General features: G+C 43.4%; 2 protein-coding genes across 4 annotated transcripts in view; one reads left to right on the top strand and one right to left on the bottom strand.

Annotated features, from left to right (window-relative positions):
* The window catches only part of ndufab1b (NADH:ubiquinone oxidoreductase subunit AB1b), a 144076-nt gene that overhangs the window by 17026 nt on the left and 112612 nt on the right, over positions 1-14438 (top strand). The window lies entirely within an intron of this gene.
* LOC110961068 (trinucleotide repeat containing adaptor 6A) overlaps positions 1-14438 on the bottom strand; it is a 71927-nt gene that overhangs the window by 9649 nt on the left and 47840 nt on the right. For 2 of the 3 annotated variants that reach the window (XM_051941462.1, XM_022208532.2), the window contains exons 5-22: positions 13861-13908; positions 10368-12389; positions 10024-10222; positions 9430-9902; positions 9159-9290; positions 8898-9050; positions 6700-6882; positions 6085-6251; positions 5836-5913; positions 5429-5596; positions 3961-4110; positions 3544-3663; positions 2801-2938; positions 2523-2609; positions 2249-2420; positions 1945-2091; positions 1482-1652; positions 151-291 (exon numbers count right to left, since the gene is read on the bottom strand). In XM_051941462.1, the coding sequence (XP_051797422.1) occupies positions 151-291; positions 1482-1652; positions 1945-2091; positions 2249-2420; positions 2523-2609; positions 2801-2938; positions 3544-3663; positions 3961-4110; positions 5429-5596; positions 5836-5913; positions 6085-6251; positions 6700-6882; positions 8898-9050; positions 9159-9290; positions 9430-9902; positions 10024-10222; positions 10368-12389; positions 13861-13906 (4747 nt within the window). In that variant the 5' untranslated portion in view covers positions 13907-13908. The remainder of the gene's footprint in view (positions 1-150; positions 292-1481; positions 1653-1944; positions 2092-2248; positions 2421-2522; positions 2610-2800; positions 2939-3543; positions 3664-3960; positions 4111-5428; positions 5597-5835; positions 5914-6084; positions 6252-6699; positions 6883-8897; positions 9051-9158; positions 9291-9429; positions 9903-10023; positions 10223-10367; positions 12390-13860; positions 13909-14438) is intronic. The other variant, XM_022208533.2, reaches the window with a different exon arrangement.

The following is a 14438-nucleotide window of genomic DNA, read 5'->3' as shown; positions in this document are numbered from 1 at the left end:
TTAGGACTGATGCAAGTCTGTGTTTGACAGTTGAAAATTTGTTATTACATGTATTCAGGTGGAACATCTTTACTTAGGAAAGCAAATCACAGATACAAAACAGCTGACAAACCTGGTGTGCGCTTCTGTTCTGCCATGTGTGTGACCTACCGTTGTTCCTGTCCCTGAGGTGGTCTGTGTCGCGGACGGTGTTGATGGAGAGGTTGTTGATGACACTGCCGGGGGTCACAAAAGGGTCAGTCTCAGGGTCAATGTTGGGGTAACCTTTCCAAGGCTCCCCGGGCCGGAACTCTGCAACAACAAAAAAAATCCCACACAAAACACAGCAATGAGCAGTTTGTCAAGGGAAGCAACTAGGGCTGCAGCTATCGATTATTTTAGAAATCGAGTATTCTAACGATTAATCAAGTAATTGGATTCTGCACTTGGCATGCACGTTACAGCATCAAAGGCCAAAGTGAGTGCACTGTGCAACAGAAATAACCGTTCTGGTGGAACACGGGCGGACATCTGCGGTGTAATGTACATATATAGTATAGTACAGGTGTATTGTACATGTATAGTACAGTACAGTGGAATCCAACTAAAACTACCGCCATGGGAACCCCACATGTATAAGTTGGTGATGCAGATGTTTTTATGTTTGGTCTGTTTAAACTGCTGCTACTGCAGCTGATACAACACAAATAAGAAAACTGATCTGTTTTTTAGTATTGATTACAGAGAATATTCAATCAATAACATTAGGTTTCACTTTGATTTGGCCAAAAATTAAAAGTGATTTCCTTCATTATGAGACCGTGTCAGACTAACATGTACTTTAATACAGTACATGTTTGAATATATGAAATTTAATGGTTTTATTAAGCGGCTGTCTTATCAATAATGAGCTGCATTAACCGGTAAAATAAATACATTACCACACATTTAACTGTTTTTTACCAGTATTCCTGTCTTACATAATTTCCAATCGCAGCCTTTCATTGTGCTTCATTAAAACAACCTGTTTGCAATCAGTTAATTTTGTAGAAAACATCAGAAAATGAGTCAAATGATCGTTAAACGCTCCTGTTTGTGTGAACAAGCTTGAAGCAGAAAGTCTGAGTCAACAAAGAAAGTTGAAAACCACCTTCACACCTGTTAACTCTGAGGTTTTAGTTTTTGTCGACTCACACAAACAAAGTTTGACTATGTTAAACTGTCTTCATAGTTCAGTTCTCCGATCTAATAAAAGCCGTAAACATTCGAAAAGCTGCGCCGGTTAAAATAGAAGCATCCCATCAAAATAAAATCTCCTTATAGTTTGAAGTTTGGCTCTGGACTCAGTTAGTGACCTGGGGTTTACTATATAGTGGAACAAACGAAGCACTGATTCAAAGAACTTTGAATTAAGGAATTTTAGCAATTGGAATAGTCGAAATCGTTTCAGCCCCAGAAGCAACTGAAAAGTATTTTGGTGTACATGAAGAAGGCAGACGTACCTGGGGGCCAGGTGACAGTGTTTGCATGGGGTGGGGGGGAGTTGGCACGGGGAGGCCAGCCATCACCCACCGAGCCCATTGATTGGCCGGGAGGACTCAGAGGAGACGGGCCAGGAGACAGGAAGTCATAGAAGGGGGAGTCCTCCAGACGCAGCCCAGACGACATAGCACCTTTGGGAGACAAAGATAAAGTCACATACACTAAAACTCACCACTCTTTCCTAAAACTACTGGCCATTTTGTATGGCAGCATATCACGACCACACCAGAATAAGAAGAATGGATTAATATCACATTATGATTTAAAAAGTTACATTTTTCCACATTATTGTGACATACAAACACATCACATTATATTAATAAACCTTTTCATTTTAATTATTTACTATCCATCGTTATAACATTAAAATTTCACTTTTGCTACAGCATGTATTGCCACAAATATCACGAGGTTCTACTGTACCAGATTTGCTGTTCTGCTCTAGAGGGTCAGTAGCCCAAAGTTTCTTCAGTCTGGACTGGGGTGGCTCTTTGTAGCTCATAGCTCCACCACCACTACTACCACCACCAACACCCATGTCCAGGGATACATTCAGGTTAGAGTTCAAGCCTAATGAGAGAAATGGAGGAAGAGAGGAAACAGAAAGACAAGAAATTCAGACAATACCACAATTTCAAATACATATTACACCATGCGATGCCCTGTTAAAGAGCACAAGATACATTCATCAAAATATGCAGTATTAACAAAGATAATTTTGACATACTTAAAGGGAAGTTGCTGAAGGATCCGAGAGCAGCAGCATCCTTCTGCATCTCAGGGGTATTGTGGGACAAGTAGTTGTCCAGGTATGGTTTGAGGGGTGGGGCCTGCTTCATAAGGGAGGGGTCCAGGTGTCGTGGCGGCTGCATCATCGGAGATGAACCAATAGGACGTGTCTAAGGACAGACGGTGAGAGGTGAGAGAAACCATGATCTCACAACTTTTAAAACTGGAAGTGTAATTAAGAAGCCTAAGAGAGATTCTTTTATGACACACACCTGTTCAGTCTGACGTCCCACAGGCATGGCTCTCTGGCTTTGAGCCTTCTGCTGTTGTTGCTGTTGCTGTTGCTGAAGGATAAGACGCTGCAGGCAGAAAATAAGGTCAAAAAGTGCAAATACCAGCATTTCATTTGTTACCTACACAATACAGGTAATACAATATAAGGATCATGTAATTTAACAATGCAGGCTCAAATTTAAAATCTTTAAATCTAAATCCATCCTGTATTTTAACAAATAACATGTATTCTGCTTCCATGTCTCTGTCACTCTACCTGTAACTGGCTGAGCTGAGTGAGCTGCGACAGCTGGTTAAGCTGGGAGAGTTGGCTGAGTACAGCCACCTGCTGTGGGCCAAGCAGAGGGCTCAGACCTCCGTTACCTCCCGGGTACTTCAACAGGGATGGAGAGACCTGGAAACAAACAAGATTTGAGTTTGAGTCTTTCAAATGTCAAGAAAGTTTTTCTTTGAATTCTGTCTTTAACACACACAAGCTTGGCATCAAACGTCGAGCCAGTAGCCATACACTCCCGTTCAAAAGTTAGAAACTTAGTCACTTAGAAATGTCCTTATTTTTTGAAAGAAAAGCCATTTTTTTTCAATGGAGAGAACATTGAATTAATCAGAAATACAGTTTAGACATTGTTAATGTGGTCAATGATTATTCCAGGTGGAAACAGCTGATTTTTAATGGAATATCTCCATAGGGGTACAGAGGAACATTTCCAGCAACCATCACTCCTGTGTTCTAATGCTACATTGTGTTAGCTAATGGTGTTGAAAGGCTCATTGATGATTAAAAAAACCCTTGTGCAGTTATGTTAGCACATGAATAAAATCGCAAGTATTCACAGAAAATATGCAATTTTCTGGGTGATTCCAAACTTTTGAATGGTAGTGTATGTATTTTTAACATTGTACCATCTAAGCAAGATGATTTTCATACCTATATGCTCTTCTTTTCTAAGCAGTACATATGATGGTACATGCGGGTTTATGTATCGGTGTGTGTGCTACCTGAGAGGACAGGATGGGTGGAGGCACTTGGTTACGAAGATTGGGTTGAGGAGGGGGCTGGGACTGGGGGCCGCCACGGCCCTGTGCTACACTGCTGCCACCCAACATGGGGTTTACATTCTGAGAAGGAAAAACAGAAAAACACATTAATTGTCAGATAATGCAACATTAAAAAAAACTTTTTTGTTATTCTTAATGTCATGGAACAAAAAGACAACAACCAACTGAATCAACTCTGTTATGGTTGTTGAGAAAAAAGGCTGCTGAATAAACCTTTTGGAAGGCATACTCAAACTAAATGCCAAAAAAGTGGAAAAACCTTGCAAGCAAAATACAGATTAATCACCTTCTTAATGTTAAAACCCAGATCTTAGTTTCTAGAAAGTATATGGCAGAACCTCGTCCTTCCACACTCACCTGCCGAGTGGGCCCAGAACTAGAGTGAGAAGGAGACGGCCCAGAGTTGAAACAGGGAATAGGCTGAGCAGAATTGGAAGGGGAAAGGCTCATGCTTTGATTGGAGGACAGTTCATCAGAAGCTGGATTATCATAAGCAGAGGGGGAAAGCTGCAGAAGCAAGGGCCAGGTGCACAGCAGATGGACGGCAAGCACAGAGGGACAGGAAGCGCATCAGCAGTCAAAGAAGCAACAGAGAGGGAAAGAGAAGAGTTAATTTTGCAGAAGGCAAGTAGAATGAGGAGAAAAGAGAAAGTAGTGTGGGAACAGAGGACGTAACAGTTAAGTGCGAGTGGTGTAGGAAAGTGAAACAGAGCAGAAATAGGCTTATGAATGAGCAGGAGAGAAGTAAGAAACAAGAAGGAAGTGGGTGCAGTGGAAAAGGAGAAGGTCGTAGGATGGAAAATAAACCAGAGGGTGAAAGTTCAACGGTAAAAACAAAGGATTTAGACAAGCAGCATTTAGTGCTGAACGAAAAGCGGCAAAACCAAACAAACCCTGGCAGTGTGTACAGAACTATGAAAGGGAATTAATTGTTACTGCATAATTACTCAACTCTCTTGCAAAGCTACTGATTGTCATTGCAATTAAGCACATATTTCATTTGTTTTTTCAGTTAAAATATGACAGCCCAAAAATACAACACAGAAACAGAACACTAAGCGTCAAATGAAACCTCCCTTTTTTATTTAAACCTATAAAGTCCAGCGCACCAATTGCATATTCATTTCTGATTGGTGGTAGATTTGAAACCAGATGAAATAAATAAATCATTGTTTTTTCATATAAAATCAGGGGAGTTACACTAATATTTCACACACTCACCATGTCTCAGAGCGCTTTTTCTTTGCAGTGATGAGTTTGTAAAAATACACGATAAAGTGCACATAACAAAAATCTTTATAAACGAGACAATGGGATATTGCGCAATGTTTTTTACAAATTTGAGGGATACAGCTATTTCATTTCTGTATTTTGAAATATATGTGATAAAAAAATCTCCATTTTTTATAGTTTATTGCAATTTTAAGCAATATATTGCCATAGTTAAAACAAAAGTTAATATATATTATTAAAACTTATACATAAAGGGTTATATTGATGTAAAGCAAATGCAAAGCAAATAAGAATACTCCAAAAAATTGCGCTACAGTATGTAAAAATGTAAGAAAATGCGCTGGCGCACTTGCACAATGGTATGTCTTAAAGGGGCTATTATCATATTTGAATGCAGTGTGCAAAAACAACCACTGTGAGGCACCACAGGGCCAAGAGAGCATTGTCCAGTCAGACATATGATGCAGGTAACACCAGAATGCTTCCACTCCACACTTACCTTATGATCAGTGTAATGCCAGCAAGACTGACCAAACCTCTATAAGCAGTATTTTCTTTCACCACTACACACCCCACTCATGTTTCTACATACCTTGTCATAGTAAGGACTGCGATCCATGGCAGACTCCTTGTGGAGCTGGTGTCGAGACCCTGGGTTCTTCCCCATTACTCCATTGAAGTCTCCCATACTGCCCATGTCCATGCGCTTGTCCTGCACCATCCCTGCTCCTGTCTTCATGGAGTCATCAGGAGAGTCTCTCTGCATGAGGAAATACAACAAAATCAAATTATAGAGACAGACAAGCCCAAACGTTGCATTTTTCAATCAAAAGAGAACACGTTTGAAAAACTAAATAGTGAAGGAAGTGCAGCAAGCACTAATGTCAAATCTGATGCTGCCACAGCTTTAAAATGGAAAGAAAATTACCCACTACAACTAAAAACAGAACAGCCATTTATAGAGGCTAAATTTTCAAGTGAACCAGAGATGGGTCTTACAGAAAAGTTCATGCTGTTGAACTGGTTGATGAAGGGTTTCATCCAGGGTTCGTCCTGTTTGTTGACTGGTTTGTTCATCTGAAACATAGCAGAGCAAATACAGCAACATTAACAGGGCTGGCAGTTTTAACAATTAACCTTATGAACAAAAACAATGAATTTCACAATCATGTGTCTATTCTGTCTCCAGACTTCACCTTTTAATATTCTTTGAGGAATTTAAAATGTGCACAGACTAGCATTACAAACCTTATTGGAGCCTTTATGCTTGTAGCTCCAGGTGTTTTGGTCATGGGACCTGTTGTCCTGTTGGCTGTTGCTCCACATGCCGATCTCCACTTCCTCTTCTTGATCCCAGCTATTGCTCATGGACACCTCCTCACCGCACCATGTCTCCATGGGCTTGGGACCAGGAGCTATCAAGGGAGGAGAGAAAAGCATAAAAACTGAGTATGAACAACTGACTGCATATGGTACAGTATGCATTTCTAGCTTGTACTGATCACATCATGCACTTGCTACCTGGAAACTCCCCTCTTTCCTACCAAGTTACAGTCAGTGCAGACTAGAGCTGCAACCATTAATCGTTCAGTTGTCAAATATTAAGCTAATCATCAACCATTCTGCTAACTGGTTGGAGGAATTATTTAGGAAATCAAGTTTATATCCTCTGATTCCAGCTTTTTAGATGCAAATATTTTCTGCTTTTTTCCCCTCCTCCATGAAATGAAACTAAATCCAATCTAAGAAAGTAGTCACCAGACAAAACAATCATTAACTGCAGCTCTTGCACCCGGATTGCTCATCATTTAAACATATCATACTCTCCAGAAGTTTTCTTTGAATGTTCATGTGTTCACCTACCAGACTTATGCTGGCCGCCCCATCCAGATTCACGGCCATCCCTGCTGGGTTCATCCCAACTGGAGCTACTGTCCATAGGCTTCCCCCAGGCAGATGTCCCATTGTCTACTTTCACAGGCGGAGCAGCGGTGGGCTCACCCCATGATGAAGAGTCTTTCTGTTGAGGGTATGGCTCACCCCAACCTGGAGGAAAGGAGAAGGAAGTGGCCATCAATTTGCCATGTAGTCTTAAATTTATAGCATAAATTCAATAGTATTTATCAGCAATTACACATTTTTGGATGCAGCAAATGGCAGTCAAAATGTCCCGAACAGTAATATTTATACATATTCTTGAAATGCAGCCACATTATTCAAGCTATCATCAAAGCAGTCATATTATGAGTGTTGAGTTGCAAGGTGGGTTGCATTACATGAAGGATGATTGAACCCACGTCACATTTTCAAAATGATGGCACAAGTTCATATAGATTTTTTCGCTGGAATCTGAGAACAATACTTTAGCTGGGAGCCACTCATGTCCCTGGGGAACCCTGCGTCAGCTCACTTATGTAAGTGCTGTTTACTTTAACTCTTGTGGGTGTGTAGATGTGTGTGCACTCTCAAATGAGAGTGTGTGTTTTCAAGATAGTGCATGTACGAGTTCAAACGGCTCTTGTTACAGCTGACCACCCAGACCTGCTACTTTCTCCCTCCACAGGAGGTGTTTGGGGAGATGCCAGGGATACCTCCCCGTAAAAATAGGACAGATCATGGGGTGGCCTCAGGCTCCGGTGTTCCTCATGTGACTGTGGATGCTCACAAACAAGTATGTGCACATGAAACCACAAAGCAGCATTAGACACAGCTATAAAGACTAACACAAAGAGCATGATACATAAAAACGCAAATTGGCATATTCCTGCACTCTCAATTACACCAGCTGATGTTATGCACATCTGTGCACACACGGTCTATTTAATTTGTTATGTACCAATGAACACACCAACAGTACTGACCTACTTCTTTAATATGCATCATTTTCTCTGAGTTAATTCTGTTGCTGTCTTAATAGACTTTTTTTTGCACTACAGCATTTACAAAAAAAAACAATAATAAACAAAAATGAATCAAAACATATTTTGTCAATATAGTAGCTTGCTAGTTTGCGTCATCATTTCAAGCTATTTACTTTGATGCTCCAGTTAACTCGCTACTCTAGAAACCCTGAATAACCCTAACAGCCCCTCCTGCTTTTCTCCTTCTCAGGCCCCTTCCACAGAATAGCTGCCTTGCTCGTTTTGGTTTTCCCATCTTACACTGGAACCATTCCTATTACTAAGTCACAAGACCTCCTCCTCTGCCACTCATGGTCTCTCTTGCTCTCTTTTTCTGAAACCCAACAAAAGCCTGTGTTTCTACAGCAAGCAGAATTGGCGGGTGAGCGAGAAAGGGAGGAGAAAAAAAGGCGAATGAGCGAAGAGAAAAATCGATGCTCTTAGCATTCCAAAGGGATGACTCAACTGGCTTTACAAAAAGCCCTCAACATAGACAACACTGTCGGGAGATGGGAGGGAATGTACGTGTTTGGTTTCTCTCCATGCTTCTGTGCAAATTGTGTATGCCTTTGTGAGTGTGTGTGAATCCACACTTGCTGTGTTGGTACTGTTGTCACTCCTTTCAAGACCTTATTTCATCCATCTCACGGGGGGGTGTGAGTGAGGCACCTTTTTATGCATTCTTAGGGCTTACTGACTGCACCACAAGACTCGCACTAGCCCACTTGCACCATTTGTACCACTTGTACCATGTACTCATATAATAGCATGTTAAGTACAACAATAGTAAAAGAAAAATTAACAAACAAAACAAATATTAACCCGTAAGTTAAAGCAACGTTGAGTCACAAAACACCAAAACAGTGTCAGAACACAATACATGAGAATCCGCACATTTCAATGAAAAGTATCAATGCAGGATATAAACCACTCGAATATGTCAAGATCTGTTGTAACCTGGCTGATCATATCTGAGTTGAGCTTAACTATAAAGGGACCAGTGTGAATCTGCAGTGTAAGAATGATCATGCTTTTTTTGTTGTTTTTGCATTTTTTGTCTGTATATTTCTGTTTTCCTTGTCCCAGTAAGGTGAAAGATGCAAGTGGGTATGTGCCTCACTTACAGTGTACATACATGCATGCATACATATTCAAACCTACCGGAACTGCAGCTTTTATCCTGGTTAATATGCTGCATTGGCTGCATCGAGCTGTGTGCTGGGTGGGACTGATGCTGAGAGGATGGGCCCATAGTCTCCTGGTCTGGTTGGCCACTCCTGTTCCACATGTTGACAGATCCTCCACTGTATTTGACTGGGAACAGAGTTTATGTAACCTTTGAGTCATCAGCTAGAAATTACTTGTGTCTCTTAAGAATGACAGGATTCTAATTTTTCTGTCTGTACTGGAGTGACCGTTTACCTGGGTCTCCCCAAGCCGCAGTGCCATCATCGATCTCCATCCTCCGACGGATGGACTCGGGAGAAGGTTCTTCCCATCCAGTCACCACTTCCTCCTTCTGACCTACTGTGGGCATGGGACCTCCTAGCCAGCCTGAAATAAGAATAAAAGTGAGTCATCAATTTAATGTCTTCCCACTGAAAAGTGTGTCTACACCTAGCGAAACACAACTACAAAGTAAAACAACACACCAAGACATTGATTATGATAGATGAGTAACCTCAATAACTACCTGTGGGCTTGTTAGGGCCTTGACTGCCTCTGGACATGTTGGATTCAGGACCTTTTCCCCACTCGTTGGAGGGCTTAGGATTTGGCTCACCCCAATTCTGGCCTCCATGGTTGTTCTTCATTGGCTCACCCCAACCCTGACTGTTACTATGAGGATTGGGTTTGTGGACCGAGTCTCCCCAGTTGGAGCCTGGGTTTGGAGTGTTCTGGTCTGGAGTATTTGATCCTCCACTCCCCACCCAGGTGTTACTGCTGCTGGTGTTGGTTCGGCTTGGCTCACTCCAACATCCAGAGCCAGACCGGTCGCTGTCGCTGTCCCAGCCCACAGAGCCTGCACCTTTTTGGGGCTCTCCCCAGTGGTTGCTGGCCCCTTGTCTTGTACCATCTCCACTGCCACCCCAGCTTTCATTTCCATTGCCACTATTGGAGCCCCAGCTCTGCTGTGGTTTTGGTGCATTAGTCCAGGTACTGGATCTAAACAAAAACAATGTGGGTGATTTGTAAAGTACAAGATAGACAGGAGATGGAAAGTTAAAAAAGACTAACTTTGAAAATCAACATCACCTAGAGCTAAAAACATAAAGATGTTAATTACCTGTCATCTTTGTTAATGTTGTTGCTCCAGGTGTTACTGTTGTTGTTACTGCCCTTGTAGCTGGATCCATCATCCCAGCCACTCTGCCCACCTCCTCCATTTGGTTGGGCTTTGCTGTCCCACCCAGAGGTTGGTCTCTGCTCTCCCCAGCCAGAACCTCCTGTATCTGGACCTGAGCTGCCTGGCCCACCCCCCCAGCCTGCAAGCACATGATTGAGGGAGATCAATTATTTGCTTTCCTGCTCACTCTGCAATATTGACTTTGGCTGTAATTTCAAATTTAAATTTTTTATATCTAAAATACATTCAGACAAAAGACATCTTTATGCACATTATATTCTTACCTCCAGAGGTCTGGGAGGGAGCTGCCGGTGTTGCTGTGCCCCAGCCAGAGCCTCCGCTACTATGCTTTCTTTCGTCTCCTCTGGGAGCCTGGTGCTGATTGTTAGCAGGAGAACTGACATCCCAGGCAGTGTCCTGCCGTATGGGCGTCTGTCCCCATCCAGTGTTGGACAGAACCCTCGCGTCCACATCAGCCCGGGTCAGAGCTGATAGTATTGTTGCAGAATGGGTACCCTTTCTGCGATTTCCCCCTTTTGACTGGTCTCTGTCTGAGCTGGATCGGCCTCCGGAGCTCTCCCCGCTTCCCTCACTTCCTCCACAGCGGCCCCAGCTTCCAGTGACACTTCCTAAGCCATGGCTTCCACCTCCTCCCCCTGCTCCTCCCATGCCCATGGCGTCATCTTCCAAGCTCTTCCAGCCATTGTTGGTAGAGCTTCCTTTATGACTTCCAGCATCTGAGAGGTTGTTACCAGGAGTTGTTGATCCCCATTCTCCATTTGACATCTTGTTGTTAGACGTGGAAGAGGATGATGAGGATGAAGAAGAAGAGGATGCGCTGCTCCCCCAGGGGCGAGGTATCCCTGCTGGAGGGCCCATTGTAGTTTGGTTTCCATTTCCTGGTGTTTGGGCTGCAGAGCCTGGGATTTGATTTGAGCCAACACCCCAGGACAGGTTGCTCTGAGGCTGGTTTGGATTACTGTTGGGCCCCTGGTCCCAGCGTGGGGCCCCAGTGTTATTGTGGTTATTATTACTCTTGTAAGCAGCAGTAGAGGAGATTTGGGGGTTCACAGTGTCTGCATTTGGGGGGCCCTTGTCTACAGGGTAGGTAGCTGCGCCCCAAGGCGTACCGAAGGCCCCAGTAACCCCCAGCTCTCCTTGGGGGTGCTGGGGGGCTGATGAGGGGTTTCCATTGGCCAGCGGACCCCCATTCCCTCCTCCAATGGAACCCCAGGAACAATCCCCGCTGAGTTGGGGTGAGGCGGTAGAGTTTGGTGGACTAGAGGTCATTGTGGCGTTAGTAGTAGTAGTAGTAGTATTCATCATGATAGTGTTATTTGGTCCATTGGATTCAGTGTTAAGGTTGGTAGGCTGCAGGCCTCCATTTCCACTGTTGCTGCTTCCTAACACCTTGCCGCTTGATGTACCATTATTCAACTCCGTGTCTTCCATCATACTGCTGTTGTCTGGAGCTGCCATGCCACCCCAGCCCAGCATTGGGCTTTGTTGGGGAGCTATACCCAGTTTGGAAGTCATCCCCTGAGCCTGTGGAGGACGCTGGCCCTGGGACACTGGGCTTGGGGATGGATTCTGTGGCCAGGCACCATGGTTGGCATTTGGGTTTAAAGTGTTTGGGTTCAACCCTCCATTGATGCAGGGGGTGCCTCCACCACTGGTGATCATGTTGCTGCCTGACTGGGCGCCCCATACACCACTGTTGCTGACAAGCTTGTTGTGGTTACTCATGTTATTGCTGCCAATACTGTTTGACCCAGCCACAGAGTAGTGCGAGGGCCCGGTGATGTTATTATTTCCATTATTTGCACTGCTGATGGTTCCAGCACCGCCGCCAATTACCTGACGACTGTTGCCATTGCTGTCTCCATTCACAGAAACGCCGACCATCATTGTAGGGCTCACCAAAGAAGAGGAGGGGGAAGAGGCTGCAGAAGACACAGAGGAAGAAGCATTTGCTGACATCATCATCACTGTTGTCGCAGCAACAGCGGCGAGGTTTTTCTCTGAGCCGATTGAGGAGTTAGAATCTGCATCCATGCATTCTGATGCCAACTCAGGGTCTGATCCTGACCCGCAGCCAGAAGAGGAAGAAGAGGAGGAGCAAGAAAATGAAGAGGAGGAGGAGGGAGGCCAGATGGACGAGCTGGTTGAAGAAGGGTTATTGGGTTTGTCGGTGCTTCCGTCTACTAGGACTTTGCCCCAGTTGCTGTTGCCGTCACTGCTGCAGGGAGAGCCAGAAGACCAGGGTGAAGGCTCATACTGCGAGTCCAAGCCAGGATGCTCCAGACCTGGACAGAGAGGGTGAACATGGCAGAGCATACTGTTACAGACTGAAGATTAAATAATTCAAAAGCTGTGTGAATTTACACAAGCATTTAAGAAATGTGCCAATTTCTAAAGATAAAGATAAATGTCAGGCGTACTATGCTAAATAGAAAAACATATGGTTTTTAACTCCTTCATTCACTTGCTTTTATATTTTTCTATTTACTCGAAGTTTCAGCTGGCCCACTGTTCTGGATGTGATCACTGCCAGGCCTCAGCTGCCACCATTTTGTCACCACAGCAGGACTCAAAAGCATGCCAAAGCTATAAACTAGGATTCAGTGAGGCGGAGGACGACCATCAGCAGGAGAGGAGAGATGAAGGGCATAGGGGAGATGGCAAATGAGTGTGAAAAGAGGGGGGAGTGAAGGAGGTGAGGGAAGAGATTGGAGAGAAATGAGGTAGCGGCAACTGAAACAATTCAGACCTGGCTTAACTACTCACTCACCTCTCTAAAATAAGACTCCAAAGATCACATCTGAGCTCGCTTTCATGACTATTACGCACACACAGTCACAATGTTTAGTGTCTGTATCTCCACTGCTAAAACAACCCTCTGTCATAATACTGCCTTATTTATAATCACTTCCCAGCATCCCAGCAGTCAGTCAGACAGCATTCTTGTCATGGGAAACCCCCATCATTTGCTGTAGAACGCTAATGTTAGTGCATTAAGGTAAGTTTCATCCTACTGGTAATCACTCAAAGTAGCCATTATTGTGCAAGGATCTTTTGAATGTGGTGACCAAGTTAGCCAACATTACCAAATGTTGAATCAGTTTATTTTATCAAAAAATAAAACACAACACATTGCTCTTTGACAGGAAGCTGGTGATTAGAGACACTGCAGTGACTAACCAGATATGAACGGACGGTGTCTGAGCTGTGCAGTTTAGTAATAAACTGTTGGTTTGTGAGCAACATCTGAAAGATAAATCCAGTTTGGTGGAGGGATGCACTCGGTCTTATGAAGATACACTGTGCAGAGTGACTATGGCACTGGCTCTTAAGCACATCAGAAGTATTTTAGTATTTGAATGCAAGCTTTTCCTTTCTTTCTTTTTCTTGTTTCTTCACCATCTGCTGCGTAGACCAAAGTTTTAACCTATTAACTGAATGAGTCTCTTAAACCAGCTGGCTGCCCATTTCCGGTCTTTCTAACTCGAAGTGTCTCTCACATAAAATGGTTGCCAGCTCTTGCTGTTTATCATGTTCGCTTGCCAAGTCTTCCCTGGCACCTTTTGAAAACCACTTTCTCACTCATTCATCTCTCTCTCTGCCTCACTGATATGCCATGAATAAAATGCATCATCAGTCAAGGTGAGGTCTGACTGGGTCTACCTTGACTTACAATTTCTCAGCAGAGAGCAAAAGATTTTGAGAGGAAGAATGAAACGCGCAAGAACAAGGAAGAAGAAGGCCATGTGTAGTCACCTGTTTGATTAGGGGAGTGGCTGACGGAATCCCGAATGGGAGCCATGCCTGGAAACAGAGAGAGGAACGACTGTCAAACAGACTTAGAGGGAGTTAGAGACAGAAAACAGAGTGGGGAGATGTTAGAAATAGCAGGGACAAATAGGTCATTCACTTAGAATCAAGCAAACAGAATAGAAAACAATAGTGCTAAAGTCAGAGAAGTTCAAAGTAAGAAAGGCTTGCACATACAAAAGTATTAATGGTCAGTTGCTTTTGGTTTCTGAACCTAAGTTAGTAGTTACAGTGGGCTATTCAGATAATAGCACAAAAAAACACTGAAGTATGATTAAAATTTAAATAATTCAGGGTCTTAACAAATCAACAGTAATTTGCATGTACTAGTCACTCTTCGGGATGTTTTCCTTTCATCCAAAAAGCATCACAGAGTTTCTGATAATAGGAATAATGTATTGTTTTTTGCTGAATGTTCCTGATTTTTACAAATAAATTATTGTTCTCGAGGATTCAGAGCAGCCACCACTACGAATCAGCTGCAGCCTTACACAAAATAAAAATGTTTTTTTCTCTCACAACAT

The sequence above is a fragment of the Acanthochromis polyacanthus genome, chromosome 21, assembly GCF_021347895.1.
Source record: "Acanthochromis polyacanthus isolate Apoly-LR-REF ecotype Palm Island chromosome 21, KAUST_Apoly_ChrSc, whole genome shotgun sequence".
NCBI classification, from domain to species: Eukaryota; Metazoa; Chordata; class Actinopteri; family Pomacentridae; genus Acanthochromis; species Acanthochromis polyacanthus.
Note: the sequence above shows the minus strand (reverse complement) of the source record. Positions and strands in the feature narration are given on the sequence as shown.